The sequence below is a fragment of the Manis javanica genome, chromosome 4 (assembly GCF_040802235.1).
Source record: "Manis javanica isolate MJ-LG chromosome 4, MJ_LKY, whole genome shotgun sequence".
Lineage (NCBI taxonomy): Eukaryota > Metazoa > Chordata > Mammalia > Pholidota > Manidae > Manis > Manis javanica.
The window spans coordinates 130,090,404-130,109,597 of record NC_133159.1 but is presented as its reverse complement, the minus strand read 5'-3'; the positions used below and the strand labels follow the sequence as shown (position 1 = coordinate 130,109,597).

At 49.5% G+C, this 19,194-nt stretch overlaps 4 protein-coding genes and 1 long non-coding RNA gene across 35 annotated transcripts in view; 3 read left to right on the top strand and 2 right to left on the bottom strand.

Annotated features, from left to right (window-relative positions):
• LOC108403339 (uncharacterized) overlaps positions 1-4,547 on the top strand; it is a 45,603-nt gene extending 41,056 nt beyond the window's left edge. The window contains exons 4-6 of the long non-coding RNA XR_012130515.1: positions 3,167-3,303; positions 3,568-4,085; positions 4,274-4,547. This is a non-coding gene — a long non-coding RNA (uncharacterized lncRNA). The remainder of the gene's footprint in view (positions 1-3,166; positions 3,304-3,567; positions 4,086-4,273) is intronic.
• Positions 723-6,445, bottom strand: ZMYND15 (zinc finger MYND-type containing 15). 26 transcript variants are annotated; one of them, XM_073234941.1, is made up of 14 exons: positions 6,249-6,445; positions 5,206-5,806; positions 4,527-4,761; positions 4,283-4,438; positions 3,884-4,044; positions 3,206-3,358; positions 2,804-2,884; positions 2,544-2,660; positions 2,346-2,446; positions 2,160-2,258; positions 1,862-2,015; positions 1,722-1,780; positions 1,324-1,589; positions 723-1,024 (listed from the first exon to the last, which is right to left on the bottom strand). In XM_073234941.1, exons 2-14 carry the CDS (start codon positions 5,774-5,776, stop codon positions 853-855), a joined length of 2,325 nt encoding a protein of 774 aa, XP_073091042.1. In that variant the 5' UTR covers positions 5,777-5,806; positions 6,249-6,445; the 3' UTR covers positions 723-852. The 26 variants fall into 26 exon arrangements, 23 of the variants coding, with proteins under 23 accessions (XP_073091042.1, XP_073091044.1, XP_073091045.1 ...); XM_073234943.1 differs by having other exon boundaries at positions 1,324-1,535; XM_073234944.1 differs by having other exon boundaries at positions 1,324-1,484.
• On the top strand, positions 6,258-13,915 carry CXCL16 (C-X-C motif chemokine ligand 16). 5 transcript variants are annotated; one of them, XM_073234959.1, is made up of 6 exons: positions 6,258-6,273; positions 6,602-6,989; positions 7,336-7,474; positions 7,771-7,853; positions 9,777-10,184; positions 10,646-12,013. In XM_073234959.1, exons 2-6 carry the CDS (start codon positions 6,920-6,922, stop codon positions 10,711-10,713), a joined length of 768 nt encoding a protein of 255 aa, XP_073091060.1. In that variant the 5' UTR covers positions 6,258-6,273; positions 6,602-6,919; the 3' UTR covers positions 10,714-12,013. The 5 variants fall into 5 exon arrangements, with proteins under 5 accessions (XP_073091060.1, XP_017525933.1, XP_017525934.1 ...); XM_017670444.3 differs by lacking the exon at positions 6,258-6,273 and adding an exon at positions 12,510-13,915 and having other exon boundaries at positions 6,458-6,989; positions 10,646-10,715; XM_017670445.3 differs by lacking the exon at positions 6,258-6,273 and having other exon boundaries at positions 6,458-6,989; positions 10,646-10,715; positions 11,030-12,013.
• On the bottom strand, positions 8,259-12,853 carry MED11 (mediator complex subunit 11). 2 transcript variants are annotated; one of them, XM_017670447.2, is made up of 3 exons: positions 12,720-12,853; positions 12,396-12,526; positions 8,259-8,487 (listed from the first exon to the last, which is right to left on the bottom strand). In XM_017670447.2, the coding sequence occupies exons 1-3, from the start codon at positions 12,802-12,804 to the stop codon at positions 8,395-8,397; spliced, it is 309 nt and encodes a 102-aa protein (XP_017525936.1). In that variant the 5' UTR covers positions 12,805-12,853; the 3' UTR covers positions 8,259-8,394. The 2 variants fall into 2 exon arrangements, with proteins under 2 accessions (XP_017525936.1, XP_017525935.1); XM_017670446.3 differs by lacking the exon at positions 8,259-8,487 and adding an exon at positions 8,528-11,765.
• The window catches only part of PELP1 (proline, glutamate and leucine rich protein 1), a 51,777-nt gene continuing 45,719 nt past the window's right edge, over positions 13,137-19,194 (top strand). Inside the window, exon 1 of the mRNA XM_037026810.2 lies at positions 13,137-13,251. Coding sequence (XP_036882705.1) covers positions 13,153-13,251 — 99 coding nt within the window. The 5' untranslated portion in view covers positions 13,137-13,152. The remainder of the gene's footprint in view (positions 13,252-19,194) is intronic.

The following is a 19,194-nucleotide window of genomic DNA, read 5'->3' as shown; positions in this document are numbered from 1 at the left end:
CAGGGAGCACATGAGTCAACATGACATATTATTTCTTATTAACCTTAGTCACTTAGTTAAGGTGGTGTCTGCCAGGTTTCAACACCACTTTCCCTTTTCCATACTTAGTGACTAAGTCTAGCCCATGCTCACCAGGATTTTAAGAGTGGAGGAGACTCATTGAAGGGATTTAGGCAGGGGACTTTGTGTTCCAATGTCTGTTTCAGAGACATCTGTTTCACACATCTCTGCGTGAAATGTGGAGATGAGATACTGAGTTTGCAGTAAGGTTGAATGTAAACTGGTGGATGGATTTGAGTGGCTTTACAGTCTGACTCAGCAGAAGTTGGTTCATCGTTGGATATGAGGAAAGTGGAGTCAAGGATGGCCGCTGGGTAACTTGGACAGTTGGGCGGCAGGGGCCTTTCACTGAGTCTATAAACCTGTGGGGGTCTCTGTGCCCCCTGGATGTGTATGCCTCCCCTGCCTGCTAGTGAGAAGCCAACTTTCTGCCTCTTGAGCTTGCCTTGCCTTGCCTTGCCTTGGGGCGGGTCCCAGAGGGTCACTGGGGCCAGAAAATGACATCGACGCACACATTGGAAGTTTGGGATTACCAAAGGCAGGTGAGAGTCACAAGAGAGCCCTCCAGGGACTGAAAGAAGCTCGAAGAGAATAAATCATCCCGAATCCTTTTTTCTCCTACCCGTTTAATGACCCAATTAGGAGCATACAATCAAAGGGTCTACGACTCAGTGGTTTCAATTTTATTTAGCTTTTCGTGTTCCACTAATCGGCCTACCCCTCGGCAATGTGCGTATTGTTCTCCTTTCGGAGGAGTGTTGGGGGTCAGAGGGGACTGCTACCTTTCAGCCCTCACTTCCGCCGGCGGGCCGCCCGCCCAAGTTTCTTTTCTCCTCGGCGCCTCCAGGTGCGGGCGAGAGGAGCTGGGGGAGTTGGGGCTCGGGGCGCAGGCCCGGGCGCCGGGCGGGCCGCGCTCGCTGGCGGCGGCTTGTAGACCAGGTGGAAGATGAAGGCGTTGCAGTACCTGAGGGGGCGTGGTTCCGTGAGGGGCGGGGCTTCTGGGCCTCACTAGTTCCACCCGGTGGGGCTAGATTCAGGGCTCGGTCAGCCCGAGGGTAGCAGGGAAATTTGGGGGCGGTCAAGGAGTTGGAGAGACTTTGTGAGCTGATCTAAAGAGGGCTGTGTTGAGCAGAGGTGGACTGTAGGGCTGGGGCGAGGAGGGTTCCAGGAAAGCAGAGACTGGGCTGGAGGTGAGCCTTTTAGGGTACGCAGCCAGAGGGTTCGAAGGTCAGGAAGGAAATGCGGAGGGTCGTGGGTCCTTACCAGGGCATGCAGTTGTCGGCCGCTCTGAGGCGGAAGGGGGAGCGGAAGGGGTTGGGCTGTGGAGGGCTGGTGCCCCCTCCTGTGGCCACCGTCATGGTCTGGTCGTCCATCACACAACTGTACTCGCTGCTCTCCGTGAAAAAGGCCGGCACTCGGAGGGACTGGGGTGGGGCGGGCCCCTTAGACACTCGGAGAGGCTCCCACCAGGTTACCTCCCGAACAAAAGGGGTCACAGGCTGGGTTGGAAACTGAGGATCCAGACCGACCTGGATGGGGGAGGTAGACAGAGAGGAGCAAGAGGACCCGTGCACATGCCTCCTCATGGGGGCATTTGATGGGGCAGAGACTTTTGGAAAAGGAAGGACTGGGCAGGAGGTGAGAGAAGTTCCCTTTCGCACCTGTAACCGAGGCAGCGAGCTCAGCCAAGTGTCCTTGAGACCAAAGCCAGGGTTAAACCCTACGAATGGAGGGAGAGCAGGGAGAAGCTGGTTCCCATGGCCGCCTTCCACTTTCCTCACATTCCTACCCAGGCTCTTACCAACAACTAGGTCAGGCTTGGGCCCCTGGAGCAGGTGGTAGGACCGAACTGACACTTTGATCTGCAGGTCCCTGCGGCCCCCCTTCTCCTTATTCCCGGAGCTGAGGCGTGCTGATACTTCACAACAAGGACGGAGAGATACTTCAGGGCCATCCTTGGTGGGGCAGGAGTGGGGTAGAGAAACCACTGGAAGTTAGGGGGGAAGATTCAGTGGGGGAGGGGGAGGAAGGGAGGGCCCAATCAGGATCACAGCAGGAGATCAGGGCTGGAGAGACCCTGGGACCCCCTCAGCCCTCACCCTTTGCAGGGTAAAACACTGCTGGTCGCTCTCAGGGGGTAGGCCATCACCCACAAACTGCAGCTCCAGGGCCATGTGGGGGAGCAAGACCAAGAGCTCCTAAGGGACAGAGAAGACAGACCTGGGTCCCACTGTGGACCCACCTCCACACACAAATACCCAATCTACAGGCCCGGAGGGACTTACCCAGAACACCATTACAAGGTCAAACTCCTTCCTGGCCTCCACCACGTGGATTTTCAGTGACTTCTTGTTCTGGATGTTGAGCTCAGGGACTGGGTAAGAGGCTAGCCATTTGAGAATACGGGATCCTTCCCTCCTGACCCCTCCCAGTTCCCTGTCCCTCCTGTCCACACGCCCCTCCCCTCCCTCAGCTCTCCTTACAAGACTGGGGCACCAGGTGGGTGATGATGTAGTACACAGTCAGCGGGTAGGTGAGAAGCACAGCCACGGGGGAGTCCAAGCTGAGGCCCCGCCATGTGTAGTAATCCTGCCACGAGCCTGGGGACAGTGGGTCACTGGGGGACCAGGGACCTGGTCCCTAACCCTCTAGTCCAGTAGCCCCCTTTTTCTCAGCCACCCAAATTGCTGGCCCTCCACTCTCTGTCCCTACATCTAGCCCCCTGAAGGCCCCTCCAGCTCACCAAAGAGGCCCCTGGGTGGATCTGGGGGCACAGGAGGCATCAGGGGTGGCCCATTCCCATGGAGAAGCTGGTAGGGATCTCCTGAGAGGATGAAGAGAAGAGGAGGAACTTGGTGTCAAGGAGACCCCCACCTGGCCCATCCAAAGGAGCTGTATTTCCTGAGAGAGGGCCTGGAGTTGGATGCAGCAAGAGGAATGGGGGCTGCCTGTGGGGGACTTCTGGATGGGGTGGGTGAGGGTGACTTTGAGGATTGGGAAAAGGCCTGAAATGGCCCTATTATGGTGGAGGTGGGGGGGTTGGTATGTAAGTGGAGGTGCTTTCTGGGACCCAGACAACTTTTTTCTCTCCCGTCCTTCCCTCTAGGCTGAGAAGAGCCCATGCCTGAAGAGAGGCCCCACTTACCATTGAGAAGAAGGCTGAGGGATGTTGTGCTGCCCCAGGGGTGCCTGGGTGCACCAGGGCCAGGAATCAGCATGCTGAGCTGGGTCCAGTAGCCACGAGTAAGGCCTCGTGAGGCCAGGAAGGCCTCCTTGTTGAAGGTTTCACTGGTCACCTCTGGAGATGAAGGAGGGGAGGGCCTGGTAGCTAGGACCCCAGACTAGGATCCCCTCAGCTTCTCTCAAGGACACTGGGTCTGAGTCTGGTTCTAGTCATGGAGAGTACTAATATTTCTGAGTGTCTGTGGTGTAGCAGGCATCGAACCCATAGAATCATTATAAAGATGCCCTGGGTTTTTAACATTTGTCACTATCCCTGTTTTACAGATGAGGAAACTGAGGCTCCAAGAAGTAAAGTGATTCGTTGGAGGTCACCAGTCAGTGGTGGAGCTGGGAAGCAAGTGTTTGAATCCTTATTTCCGAATCTCCTAAACTCTCTCAGTGACCCAGGCCCTCAGTCCTCATCTCAAGAGCCCCTGTCTCCATCCCCAGGGCTCTAGCCCCCAGCATCAAATGCCCAGCAGCCAGCCCTTATTCCAGAGAGCTAGACTCCAGCCCCAGGCACTTTGCCTTCAGCCCCAGGACCCTGTTCCCAGGCCCAAACACCTGGTCTCAGTTTGGATCCCCTCCTGACCTATGGTACCTGTGGTGTAGGTGAAAGGCAGAGCTGCCAGCTCTCCAGCCCGCTCCATGAAGGCTGCAAGCCTTGGGCACCAAAATTGGTGGCTCACATCATCTGGGCATCGCCGCCAGTCAGCCTGGAGACAAGCCTTTCCGCAGTACAAGACAGCTCTACACTGGGGACTGGAGTCACAGGGAGCAGAGGGTGCCCAGCGTTAATCTCTGTAGGTCCTCGGCTGCCTGCCTGCTCTGCAGTTGCCCCTTGTCACCTGGTCTGCTTTTCTGTATACTCTGGAAGAGCTTCTTTTTTTGTTTCCTGTCCCTCACTCTATCTGCTGGGCCTCCACTGGCCTGCTTTCTCTCTTGCTGCCTGACTGTTGGGGTCTTCCTCCCTCTCACCCCATCTTTGCAGGCTGCTCACCAGGGTGTCAGCTTCACTTCAAAGCTGTGCCTGTGACAAACATGGCAGATTCGAGCCCGAAGGGAGGCAAAGGTAAAGCCTGGCCGGGGGCCCCATGTCCGCATTGGGGTCTTGGCTAACTTCACTCCCAGCCTTGGGACCAGAGTCGCCAGCTTTCTGAATGGGGGTGGAGACAGCATCAGGCAAATGGCTCAGGAGTCCGGACCCTTAGACCTCCCCAACCTTAGGTAGCAGATCTCTGTACCGATGCAGCTGGGCGTCTCCCACAGTAAGCTTTCGGGGTTTCCGGGGGTCTCCAGAGCCCATGGGGCAGGCCATGCTGTGGCAGAGGAGAGCATAGGCCTGAGGAGCCAGGTGCTCTGTCCCTGAATCCCTGCCTGCCCTTCCCTGGGCTCCATCCATTAGCAGGTCAATGCCCAAGATGGTGCCGTGTTCATCTGTCACCAGTAAGAGGCAGGAAAGGTGCAAGGGGACAGCCTCTGGGGAAGAAGGGAAAATTGGGGGTAGAAGGCAGCAAAGTTGGACAGGGTCAGGGGTATGAAACTCAAATGTCTACAGGACCTAGACAAGTAAACTAAGTGAGTAAGAGGACTAAGTAGGGAGGATGGGCCTCATCTGAAGGGTCAGCTGCTACACACTACTAGCATATGCTGCCGTGCAGAAACCTGCTGTTGGAACTTTACGTTTTGCTTGAGAAGGTGTAACTCCAGACTTCTGAAGTTTTTTTTTTTCTTTCATTGTTTAAATGTTGGCTCAAATTAAAACATAAAAACATGTGGGTCAATGAAAACACCTTTCCAGGTCTTACTGGCCTGAAGGTCACCTGTGTGTGGCTCCTAGCTGGGTTCTGAGTGGTAGAGGAGGGCTTCAGAAGGGGAGTATGCCTGGAAGGGGACAGGGCAGGGCCAGCCTTGGGCTCTTACCGCTTCTCTGACCCTTCCTCCTCTCAGGGCCTGTTTTGTCCTCCGCCCTGTCCTCTAGGCAGCCATTCGCACCACGTCCTGCGTCCTGCTCAGCCTCCTCTGGCTCCTCTGGAGGGTTTGCTTCCTGGGAGAACTCCCTGCTGTCAGGGGCTGGCTGCCCATCCTCCTCTTCCGTCTTCTCCATGCTTCTACCCCTCTCTTTATTCTTTTCCTCTTCCTCCTCCTCCTCCTCCTCCCCTTCCTCCAGGCTGACAAAGCTGACATAGGGGCTTAGGTCTTGCAAGTGCAGTGGGGGCTCATCTCCCAGGAGCAGGGCAGCCCCCAGGCCTGGGCCAGGGCCTGTCTCTGGCCCTTGCCCCAGGCTGATGCCCACACTACGGTTGGGTAAGACATGGAGCACCCAAAGGGCAGGATCCTGGGGCAGCCTTCTGATATGAGCCTCCAGCTGTTGCCAGCGGCCCTCAAGGCTGGCGCCCAGAGGCCCTCGCTCAGCCACGAACTTGCGGAACCAGCCAGAGAGGAGGGCAGCAAAATCTAGGAACTCATCCCGGTATCCAGACACAAACTCCATGTCTTCAGCGGCACAGGATCTGGGCCCAGACTGAGCAGAGGAAGGGATATATGGTGAGGGAAAGAGTAGTGGGAGAGTTTTGGAGCTAGGTCATAAAATGGGGAGGGTTGGGGTCAGGTAGGATGGAATCTATGGGTAAGGGTTAGCAGCAGACAATAAGATTTTCAGAGCTGAGGATAGGAGTTCAGGATGAGAATGGGCACTAGACTTGAAATTGGGTGATTAGGATTAAGGATGAATAGTCAGGAGTTAGACAGTATTTGGGGCCCCAAATTTGAGGCTCAGACCCTCAAAAGTAAAGTTTGAATTAAGGATAGAGCTAATCCTATGGGGAAGGGTTTAGTAAGGAAAGAATTTTGGATCCATGTGTGGGTTGTGAAGAGGGAATAGGAGCCCGGGCATCTCTAGGGCTTGGATCGGTTTGGCAGTGAGCCCCAGTCTAGCTCCTCCCGGCGCGCCACTACTCCGGTACCTGCAGCCGCCATCAATTTTCGAAGGTAAATACTCGGGGGCGCGAGGCTGTCGTGACGTCAGGGCCGCCCGAGGCCACGGCGCGTTCCCCGGTGACCACGCTCTGGACGCCGGGGGCGTGCGCGGACCTTCCTGCGGGCATGACCCCGCCATGTGACTGGATCCCGCGGCGCCCGCACCCCTGCTGGGGAAGTGAAAGCGTCCTGCGAGAAGAGGCCTCTTCTCCTCCTGCGCGTCCCAGGCCCGCGGACTGCCCCGGGCGGGCGGGGCTGGCATCCCTGGGCCGACCCACTCGGCTGCTGGCCGCCTGCCCAGCTTCGCCTCCCAACCTGCGTTTTCTTTCGCTTTCTTCAGACATTCCTTGCCGCCCCCTGGACGGAGGCTCCGGGCCCGGCTCGGCGCGCGGGCAGAGCAGCTTCGCCTCCGGGGGTTTCCCCGGTGCGGGAGGCGGGGGGCCGCGCGCCGTCGCCCGTACTGACCGTACTGTCGGTTCCAGACGGTGCGGGCGCCGGGAGGGAGGACGCCACCTCCTCGAGCCACCAACTCGGCGCCCACCGCCGCTGTGTCCCCAGACCTTCCCGCCGAGCGGGGGAAGGAAGCAAAAGCCTGGGAGAAACCGGCTGGACGGCACGTTCTGGAGCCTGGGACTATACAGGGAGAGGCAGCCCCGAGATGAGGCGGGGCTGGGGACCCCGGTGCCTTGCGCTCTCGTTCGCCCTGCTGGCCCAGCTGACTCTGCCAGGTTCGTCGGGAGCTGCGCTGGTGTCCAGATCCCTGCATCCGGGGAAGGGGTGGGTGTATGTGTGAGTCAGTAGGGCTGAGGGGTTCAGCTGAGTAAGTGGAGAGCCAGGATCCCCAAGAGAGTCGGGGCAGCAGGGGCAGGGCCAACTGCCTGGGGTTGGGGAGGCTGGAGAACACGAGGTTCAGGTGGGATTATGGAGGTGTTTGGGAGTGTGATGTGTAGCTGAGCCTGGGGCTCAGATCCTGGGCTCTAGGGGAGAGGCTGCAATGAGGCAGTGAGTTGGAGGCTCGCAGCTGGCGGAGCCCTTGCCCTGGGACCCTGCGCTGACCACCTCTGTCCTGCTCAGGCGATGGCAATGAGGGAAGCATTACTGGAAGTTGTCCCTGTGATGAAGTCATTTCTTCCGGTTCCCCTCTAAAGGCTGGGCCCATGGGACATCTCCGAAAGCATGTGAAAGTCTATCACCGCTGTGCTTCGTATGTCAGGTAATCTCACCCCCTCCTGGAAGGGCAGCACTTCCCGTTGTGTTGTCTCCAGGACCTTCTCTGGTCACATTTGAACTCCTCCTGCGAGGACCTTAGCCCCTACTCTGTGTTACCTTTGCCCTAATTCTCCACCCCTTCTTTTCTCTGTTCCGTCTACCCGGGAATTTCCCAGTCCCAGCAGAAATGGCTTGTTCTCTTCTTGGCCTTGTGGTGACGTCACATCTTTGGAATGAGGAAAGAGGTGGGGAAGGTGGGGGTGAGGGTAGTGCCCCTAAGACCTGGTCCTTCCTCTTTAGGTTCCAGCTACCATTCCGGAGTGTGTGTGGGGGCAGCAAAGACCAGTGGGTTCAGGAACTGATGAGCTGCTTTGATCGCAGAGGTGAGCACTTTCCCTCTCCTCCCCAGGCTGTGTCTTCAGGGCTCGGTGGCCTCCACCTTACAGTTTTCTTTGCCTCAGGCCTTTTCTCCCTGTTCTGGGGCTGGCCAAGTACTTTCACTGGAGTCCCTGTTTACCAAACATCATTCAACACCACTTTCACGATTTTTTTTGTCCATTCATGCTATCACCTGTGTTATTATTTACTTAGTATCTCTGGAAATCAGAGCACTATTTTTGTTTTCCAGCATTTCATTATGAAGTTTTTCATTTTCAGTATTTCATGTAAAGGTATCTACAAAAGTGAAAAGAATTGTACAGTGAACATCCCTATACCCACCATGTAGATTCTACAGTATTTTTTTGTGTATAATTTAAGTTTTACATATATGTACATAATAAAACAAATGGATTTTAATTTTTATATCAAGTTTATAGCATTTTAAGTATATTTGCTTTATTGCACGTACATGTCTATCCATCCCTCGGTCCACCATCATTCCACCTTATTTTTTGATGCATTTCCAAGGAAGTTGTGACATGTCTACACTTCATCCCAAAGCATTTCAGCATGTATGTTAAAAGAAGTAGAAGTCAATATTTTCTCGTTCCTTTTTTCTTTTGAAGTAAAATTGACCTATAATGAAGGAAATAAATCTTGAGTGTATACAAGCCACTTTTTTTTTGTAGATAATTATTTTTTATTGAAGGGTAGTTGACGCACAGTATTACATTAGTTTCAGGTGTACAACACAGTGATTCAACATTTATATACATGATAATTCTAGGTAACATTTATCACCATACCAAGTTGTTACAATATTTTGACTATATTCCTTATGCTATATATTACATCCCGGTTACTTATTTATTTTACAATTGGAAGTGTGTACTTTTTTTTTTTTTTGTGAGGGCATTTCTCCTATTTATTGATCAAATGGTTGTTAACAACAATAAAATTCTGTATAGGGGAGTCAATGCTCAATGCACAATCATTAATCCACCCCAAGCCTAATTTTCGTCAGTCTCCAATCTTCTGAAGCATAACGAACAAGTTCTTACATGGAGAACAAATTCTTACATAGTGAATAAGTTACATGGTGAACTGTACAAGGGCAGTCACCACAGAAACTTTCGGTTTTGATCATGCATTATGAACTATAAACAATCAGTCCAAATATGAATATTTGTTTGATTTTTATACTTGATTTATATGTGGATACCACATTTCTCTCTTTATTATTATTATTTTTAATAAAATGCTAAAGTGGTAGGTAGATGCAAGATAAAGGTAGAAAACATAGTTTAGTGTTGTAAGAGAGCAAATGTAGATGATCAGGTGTGTGCCTGTAGACTATGTGTTAATCCATACAAGCCACTTTTGAAAAACATAAATAGCAACTTGTCCTAAGTAGTGACGTCTGGGAAGTCACAAATTTTATGTGGTGGTTGTATCCTTCTCGTAAAATAATAACACAACCATTAAAATACAAAGTGTTCTTCCACATCCCACCTAAAGTTGTCTGGTGTAGCTCCATGGTACACATACTGCCTTTTAGGCTACATGGACCTACATTACTTCATTTAATTCTCCCAGCTACCTTAGCCCTTGGCACTAAAATTATTCCTACCTTATTGCTGAAAGAACTGAGTCCCAAAGGGACTAAGAGACAAGGGTCAAGGTCACACAGAGCCAGAGTTCCAATGCAGGTCTCTTGACTTCCCAGTTCAGAATGCATGCTTGTCCCCATGGTTCCATGTCTGGTTTGCTCACTTCCTTCTCCCCCACCTTTCACCTCTGCCTCTGCCTTCCTCTCCTGGCCTTGAGCTATTTTCTTGATGTTCTCCTTGACCCAGTACCCTTCTCTCTACCTACTTCTTCACTTTGTCCCCTCAGCCCTGACGCCTCAATTCTTGCCTCTCCAGAATGTGGACATGCTCACTTCAGGAAGGTGCCCCCCCAGGAGCATTTACCTCCTCCAAGGACCCTGATTGCTGACCCCACAGAAGAGGCACCTTCAGACATGGGAAGTCCTGGGCAGATGTACCTGCCACCCACCTTGAAGTCTACCCAGCAGCCAACCATTCCAGCAAGAGTACCATCCTTGGACAAGCAGCTCACCCATACCAGTGAAACCACTACTTCCACTGCAAGCCACAGCCTGGGTGTTGGGCCTGGGGTTGGAGAGAACCAGAAGCAGCTGAAAGAAAATGTGGCTGGGCCATCAGCCATGGTGCCAGTGCTGTGCCTCCTGGCCATCGTCTTTGTTCTCACAGGAGCCCTCCTGTATGTGCTATGCAAGAGGAGGAGGCAGCTGCTACAGTACTCTCCAGGTAAGCTGGGCCTCTGAATCCCTCTCCCAGGGACCCAGAGCCTCCCTGGTGGGGATCCTGCCCCCAGACTTCGTGGTAGCTGGAAACCTGATTCAGGCAGACAGATATGAAGGCTGTCTGCATCACGGACCATAGGCCAAGAGAGAAGAGTCAGTCAGACTACAGAATGGGGAGGGAAGAAAGCCACCACAGATGGGCCCAAAGACTCCTTACTGTTTGGCCTTCAAAGCCAGGCAGTGCTTGGAAAAACAAGATGGCGGCCAGACAGGCTAGTGGGAGAGGAGACTGTAGATGGTGGAAGCCATGCATTTAATTCACAAATCTTTATTGAGCACCTACTGTTTACCAGATCTGGTGGTTAATGTTTCTGAGTTTTGATTCCCCAGTTCATGCTATCACCCCATGTCCCCGGACCAGCTTCCTTTGATTTCAGAGCTCACCTCTCAGTTTATCTTTTCCAGATTTGCAGCTTCATTATGCACCTGTGGCACCAGACTCCACCGCTGGAGCTAAGAATGGAAGCTTGTGAGGGTAATGATTATGATTTACTCAGTACCCCTGCATTTAATGCACTAGAACAAACTGGTACACAGTAGGTGCTCTGTGCGTATTTAATATTTAACACACGATTAAGCACTCACCTCCCTCTCTTCTGTTTTGTTTTCTATGCCATAATGTATAATCTTCCTTTTACACTGAGTACTATCTTGGACAAATCCTGTGTTATTTTAACTACTAAAAATAATTTTATTTTTATAATTTTTGACTCTTCTTGCTGCAGACCCTGGCCTCACGTGCTTGCCCCTTTGCCTCAGCTTCTCTGCTGATGGTTCCCCATTTCCCAGGTCTCTCTTCACATTACACCAGTTGTTCCTCTCCGGCTTCAGCCCTCTCCTGCTTCCTCCCTCGACCTCACAGTGAAGGCTTGGGCTTCCCATCCATTATCCCTCTTCAGCAGCCACAGACAGGCTGGTTTTACTTCCTCAATCCTTTGCGTCACCCATATGTGCCCCAGTGAGTCTGAGCTCCTTGTTTTTGTTACTGTTTTTATTAAAACCCTTAGTTCTTGTTTTGTCTCTTCCAATGAAGAAGAAAGTGTTCTCATTGATCTAAGTCAGTGGAAACCTGTGGCAGGGACACGAAATGTATGATGAAGTGGGTTAAGCATAGCCCACTATGAATTGCCATCTCCTGTCTGAGCTGGTCAGTGCTTTTGTGAAAAAGTACAGAGCAGGAGCACCCTGCTGGAGGAGCCAGGGCTTAGTTGTAGGCTGGCTGGGTCTTGAAGTTTCTCCATTCCCACTGTTTGCTTCTTTGCCCTCATACGCTCTGACCTGCAGGGCACACATGCGGCAGCCCACGCTCCCCATCCTGCAGGTCTCCAGGTTCCACCCAGGATGCAGGTGATGTTCTCCTTCCAAGCTCTTGCTCCACCTGCCTGATCTAGTTTTCCAGCATCTGCTCACAGGTTCGGGCCACATCACTGAGCTTAAGGCGGGCATAGTCCACTCGCTTCAGGGCCATCTGACAATCCTTCCTTGAAGAGTAGCTGGATCCCTCATGGGGCTGCCCTGTGGCCACCTACAGAGCATTTAGATTAATCAGTGAAGCACCCGTTCTCTTACCCATTTCTCCCACAGGCATCAGGTCTTGTTTCATTTCTTCCTTGAGTTTGAATCTCACATGGTAGTAGCTGGATAATCTAGGGGGAGTCACTTCTGTTAACCTCACCTGTAAAATGGCGGGTGACTGTAACTACTTCCCAGAGTTATAGAAAAGTGTCTGGTACATTGTAAAAATTAAGTAAATGGTGACTGCTATTGTAAAGACTTCAAAATCCTCTCAATTCTGTTCCTTTTCTCAGGATTTGGACATCTGGGTTTTCTAAGGGCAAAGTCCTGTGGCTCAGGCACTGTTTACAAGCCGTCTTCCAGAGTTTTCCCTGTGTTGTGACTCATGTGATACAACCCAGTGAGGTAGCCAGGGCCTCCTGTAATCTTTCCTTTTGGAGGAAACTGGCTTTGGAAGGGGGTGGGGGTCCTACCAGGGTCATTCGGTAAAATTGCTGGTGGTGCCGGCTTGAGCGACTTGGTGCTTGCTGCCTAGCGCCCGCCAAAGCTCTGCAAGGGGCTTCCAAAAGCCAAGAAGGCTTAGGCTAAGGCTAGGGAGGACAGCAGGGTGGACGCGCAGCACCTCCCACCATACACACACCTGGGTGAGGTAGCGGATCTGACCTGACAGCTCCGCCTCCACGTGTTGCACCGATGCCGTGAATGCCGCCGCCTGGCGGTCTAGGAGTCGCTCATTGGTTTTTTCCTTCGACAGCTCCAGAATCACCGTACCTGCAGGGGCGGAGAGGGCAGGGCTGCCCTAGACTGCCAATACAGTCCCGCCCCAGGGTCAGCTCCACGCACTCCCGCAAGCGCCGCCATGCACCTAGGGTCCCAACCCAGCCCGGCTCCTAGTCTTCGGTCGGGGCATGGGCAGGCGGCCCGGCTTCACTCTCGCTCTGTCCTTCGGTCATCGGGTTCGAACCTGCATTCTGGAGAATGGCGCCTATTTCCCGTTCAATGTCTTCCAGTGCGCGTAGCCGCTCGTTCGCCAGGCTGTAGGTAGCCATTGTCACTCTGGGATTCCTCCACGGGATTTTCTCCTTTCGCGAAATGCGACGTTGCCACCCGGAAGTGGCTGTCGGTTTGCGCCAGCGCAGAGCGCGCTCTCTGACTGATACTACAATTCCCAGGATGCACAACGCAGCCTCTCTTCACCCGGCGAACTACAACTCCCAGGGTGTTCTGCGCATGCTCAGGGCTCCGCCGCTACCACGGGCCCACCTGTGGTGAGAGGTAGTAGCAAAACAATCCCTAGCCTGAGGCCACTCAGACCTGCCCACTTTCACGACACTCTCTTGTGGTCTGTATTTAATTTCCTATACAGGAAATCACTGAACGTTTGCTGGTGCTGGGTGATGATGGTGGGAACTCTGGGGTATTCCAGACTGGACAGCCATGCACACTCTGCTCACCCCGCCCCACCATGTATGAGGGCTTGGAGAAAGCTTGGCTTGGTGAGTGTTAATTATTCGCCTTAGCACTTCCTCCTAAACAGGGGCCGAACTGAAACACAGACTATCAATATACTCTCAGAAGCTGGCTCCTTTCAGCATTTCCCTCGTTCCCATTCTGGTTGCTTATTATGTGATGGGTTCTGGGGATGCAAAGATGAATGTAATGAGATGGACTCAAATGATAGTGGGATAAATGTTCTGTTAGAGATATGCCCATGGTGTATTGCTAGGAGCACAGAGAAAGGATTCTGAAAGTGCTGCTTCTGGAGAAGATTCTGGAACTGAATCTTAAAGGGTAACCAGGGATGAAAGGTTGGAGTGAAAAAAGGAACCGGCATAAGCACCATACCTGGTGCTGTGAAGGGACCTAGCACATTTGAAATACAGCAAGGGATTCAGTTTGACTGGAGTGAATGAGGCTTGGAGGCGGTTAGGTGTGTCAGTGGCGAGACAAGTGTGGCGAGGCAAACAGGAGGAGGCTTGCAAGCTAAGTAATTTGGAATTTGTTCTGAAAGCATTTGGGAACCTTTGAAGGGTTTTCAAGGAGTGTGTTATGACCTGATTTACCTTTTTTTCTTTTTCTTTTTTTTTTTTTTTTGAGAGGGCATCTCTCATATTTATTGATCAAATGGTTGTTAACAACAATAAAATTCTGTATGATTTACCTTTTTGTAAAGATCAAGCTTGACGGCTTATGGACGATTGAGAATGAAGCCAGTTTGTACAGAGTTAGCAAATGAATGGAGACTTTTCAGTTAAACACGAGGACTCTAGCATTTAACTTCATTCATTTCCTAAATCCTAATAAAATAACAACAGGGAATTTTATAAAGGGGTCAAAGAGAACGAGAAAGGATTTAAGAGCAAAACTTTAGATAGAAACTGAAAAACAGTGGTAACTGATTTTAGTAGTGCAGTGGTAACTAAGCCAGCAGTGAAGAAAGCTTAGAAGTAACTTGATTTGCCTTAAAATAGTGGCATCACATACAATTGGAGTGTAGGTGTTACAAAAATTAGGAGTATTATTTGAATGAGGTAGGTGAAACACACACGCACACACACACAGGATCTCCTTCTTTACTTCATATATTTTGGCAACTCCTCATCCCCAACCCATCAGATTACTGGAGGTTTCTTTGTTGGAAATGGAAAACAGAAGCTCCTTGTCAGGTAGGGCACCTGAGCATGGTTGCATTGAAAATAGAGATTAAGTGGAAGTTTATTTATTGAGTGGTGGTTTCTGGAACTTTGGCAATCAGGCTTATACCCAGGTCGGATACTGGAAGACTCTTATCTGGGGAATTGGACTAGTCAGAGAAAAGACCTAAGGGTATTAACATCAGGGGTTCTCCCAACAAAGTAGTTAGTCAGATGACCACATAGTGAAGCCTGCAGTTGGTAAGTCCCAACTGTGTCCATAGATCTTCTAGTTAGTTTCTTAGTACCTCATCCTTAAATATGAGCAGACATAAGACAAAGGATTTTTAGATATTTAAAGGAACTTTCTACCATGAAAAGCAGAGACCAAAATAAACAGGAAAACAAACATCTTAGTATAGAATAAAATTTGAGGGGAAAGAAAGGTCCTGCCCTTCTTAGATAAGAGGAACTATAATAAAAGATTGAATCCAAGAAAAATAAAGCCATGACCGAAGGAATAAAAAAATCAAGCCAAGGGTTGAAAGAGAAATTGAGGAACTCTCCCAGCAAGAAAGAAGAGAAAAATAGAGAATCAGTCCAGGGCCTTAAAATTCTATAAGAAGAGAAGAGAGAAAATGAAGAGGAAGAAAGGACATGAAAAGGGCCCACTGAGTGCCCCACATAAGGCACATCATGAAATATCAGGACACTTGAAAGGAAAAGGTCTTGCAAAAGCTTCTAGAGAGAAAACAGACCAAAAGCTAAGGATCAGCAATCAGAATGGCAGAGGGTCTCTTAATAGAAACATTGCACTGGAAGACATCAGAATAATGCCTTCACCGTTTAGAGGGGAAGTGACTTCTAATCTGGAACCCTGTATTCCAGCTGTGCTAGGCTGAAGGCTAAAAATGTAGTGACTTGACAAAGCAGAACTTAATTTTTTCTCAAACAGTTTGGTGTGCCCCACAAACCACACAGAGACCAAGGCTGGCTGTGCAGCTCTGCCATCCTTCAGGGTCTTCTGCTTAGAAAATGTGATCTGCAGGCTGGCAGCATTGGCATTACCTGGAAGCTTGTCAGAAATGCAGAATCTCAGGTCCCACCACTACCTCCTGAATCAGTATCTGAGTTTGAAGATCCCTAGGTGATCTTTATGCATAGTAACATCAGAAACACTGCTCTACAGTATTGCTGTCTGTAATGTCAAAACTGGGTTGCTGCCACCCCTGAGTTGGATTTGGCAGGAAGAGGGAAGAGAAAATGTGGAGGAGGCACACCTGTCTCAGGGCTGACTAGGAACTGACCCACAAAATTGCTACTCACATTCTACTGAAGAAAACTTAGTGGTCTCACCTAACTCCAGGGTTGAAGAAACAACCAGTCCTAACATAAGTACGTATCTAACCATCTAACCTAGGTGGCCAGCTATTATTTTAGCACTGTGGAAGAACAGATTTTAGGGGATGTGTAGACTCGCAAAACAGCCAAACTACCAAGAACAAAGACAGAATAAAGACATTTTGATATGTACGGGGTCTCAAATTTCTCTCTCCAAGTAGCCTTTCTCAGGAGGTTATTAGAGTTAGGGAGGAGTTAGGGAGAGTTCTCTTCTTCCAGAAGAGAAAGGATCCAGGATCCAGGAACTAAGGCTGTTAGCTCTAAAGAAGTGAACGGGAATCCTGGGCTTTGGGTGAAAGGAAATCCAAGGTGATGGGCTAGAAGATTCTCTAGTTCAGAGTGGAGCCAATTAGAAGGCTCCTAGAGAGATTTCTTCAAGGAGATGGAAGACATCAATGTCTGTTTTGTTTTGAATGACTTGAGAGGATATATAGACTTCTGGAGGAGAGCATAGGGTAGCATTAGTGATAAATTCAGAGATAAGTGGTTTTAAAATGACGGTTATTCAAGGAAAAACAAGTTGTGCAAGAGGAGAAAGGTAGTATGTGACTCAGCTGGCTGACCCGTGACTCTGCTTCAGATAACATCCTCAGAGGCATAAGGTAAATGCTGGATATTGATCTAACCCCGACTGATAGCATTTTCTTGGGAGGATGGGATGCAGGGGCAAGGATGGAACGCGTTCCATGGTGGGGCAGAGAGGCTACAGGGAGCTCCGTCTCCACCTTGTAGGGTGGGAAGCCAGTAGACGATGCTTAAAACAAAAATCAGAAAGTAGCAAAATAAGCATGTTATTTAGCGATATGGAGGTAAATGCCAAAAGAACATCTAAGGGAGGTGAAAGTTGTTGCCTCTGAGGAGGAAATTAGAGAGGGAAGGGGTGTACTCTTTATTGTAACAGACCTTGTAGTCATATTTGACGCCTTCAACTATGTGCATATATAATTTTGAACATGAAAACTCAATAAAAATGGGAAGTGAGAGAGGAAATAAGTAGATGATGCTGATGCTGATGCTTTTTCACCGACTGTGTAAGAGACCTAAAGTGGGCACTGTCTGTCCTTTGGCTTCCTTCCTTCCTCCCTCCCTTCCCCCTCCTTTCCTCTCTTTAATTGAAGAGCTGTCTGTGGGTTTATTTACCACGGCAGAAGAACCAGTAGAGAGAGGCAGAGGTTGAGGAGATGGGGTGGTTTGGTGAGTCTGAGAGGAGGTGGGGCAGAGACACCTGAGCCCCCCCATGAGGGATTAGCTTTGAGTTGGAGAAGGCATCTTAACCTTGGTTGAATAGGAAACCAGTACAGATGTCTGTCTGTTAGTAGGAAGTGGGAAATTGAAATCGTTCATCCCTCAGAGCCTGATCTCTGTGAAAAGCAGAAGTCACCATGAGTATAAGGAAGGTTTGGAAAACTCGTGAGTAGGATGGGAGCAGGACAGGGAGATTCTAGGGACATGGAGAGGGACAAAGGGTCATCAGGTATGGAGGGCTCAGCTGAGGTTAGAGGCCATGGGTTGTTAGTGGTCCCAAATCTGTACCCAGAGCCTAGGACAGCTTTGGCACTTAGAATGTGTTAAAAAATACTTGTTGCGTGAATGGATAAATATGGTCATATTGTGTGTTTTTTCTCTAGCAGTGCTCAGCAGCCCTTTGCTGGAGTGGAGAAGGGTGGGGTTTGAGAGCAGGTATTGTGAAAGGAGCAGTTGAGTGTGCTGATGAGATAGTGATCGATAGTGATGATCTCAAAGTTTAGTCTGGAAAGAAAAGGAAATTGTAAAAACAAACAAACAGAAGGGCCAAGAGCTTTGTGATAAAAAACCAATAAGCCATTAAAAAAGTGATTGCAAGTGACTACATTAACATAAAATTTGACTTATTAAAAATACCAGAAGCAAAGTACTTTGAAACTAGAGGTGAGTTGCGTAACATTGTGAATGTACTAAATGCCACTGAATTGTACACTTGAAGTGGTCAATTTTATGTTCCCTGAATTTTACCTCAGGAAAAAGAAAACATAGAAACAAATTCCAAAGACAAAAGACCAACTAGGAAAAATATTTGCAAAATATGTGACAAAGGGCTAATTTCTGTAAAAGAGCCCTTTAGAGTACATTAAGAAAAAATGTAAACCCAGTAAATCAAGTTCATCCTCACTCATCATCAAAGAAATGCAAATTAAAATGAGGATGATGCCATATTTCACCTGCTTGATAGGCAGCATCAAAAAAGACACCCTCTTTGACCCACAGCAACTCCTTCCACTTTTAAAAATGCATCCTACAGATACACTTCATATGTGCGAAAAGATATCTTCAAGGATAATTATTATAATTTTGTTTGAATTAGCAACATGGACGTCCTTCATGTCCGTCAATAGGAAACCAGTAAAAATAAATGACATAGGGAGAGACCTGCAGCTCTGACAGAATGAGGCAGATCCCTATACATTGTTACAGGAATGCTCTCCTAGCTACACTAGTAAGTGAAAAAGCAAGGTGTAGAAAAGTGTTCATAGTATGCTACTGTCTGTATTTAAAATAAGGGGGAAATATATCCATATGGGTATGACAGTCTAAAGATCTTTAGAAGAATAATGAAGGAACTGGGGACAGTGGTTGCCTCTGGGAATGAAAAATAGGGGGCTGGGGATCAGGGGCAGGAGGAAGCCTGCTTTTCACCGTTCACTGTTTAATACTGTTTGGATTTCAATAAAAACATGTGCAGGTCTTACCTTCTTAAAGACATTAAAATCATAAAAAGCTTGAAAAACAAGACATTGTGTCTCAAATGGTATGCTAATTAAAAACCCAGTTTCATGGATTCTTCCTGGGACCTACTGAATCAGAATCTGGGAAGATAAGAGCCTAGGACTCTCCATCTTTATCATGCCTCCCTGAGGATTCTGATTCACCTGAGGACATTTGAGATCCATAGACCAAGAGCTCAGAGGTTAACGAGCAGGTTGATGGAAGTCAGAGGAATGTGGGTAGTTCCTTCATGTGACAAAGATGGGTGTGCAGTGTGCAAGTAAGGTCATTGGCATTTTTGCAGCATTTAATACCTGTTGGTGAATAATGATTTAACTAGATGTCATGAGCCATAACATAGACTAAAGGCCTGTATGAGATGCCTCCTCTGGAACTACTTTGCTCCTGGCTGTCTGTCCCAGTCCTGCTGGCCTCTTGCAGTCCCTAAAATGTGCTGTGTTCCTTCCTACCTTCACACATGGAGTTGCCATTGCCCAGAATGCTGGGACTCCTCATCTTCCAGGGCTCTGCTTAAAGGCCAGGGAAGTCCCCAAATCCCACCTAGGTCAGAACGCCATCAGGCGTTCTCGGCTCCTGGACTTTTCCATTGTAGCACAGATGTTGTAATAATTTGGGGATGATTTAATGTTTGTTTTGGTCACT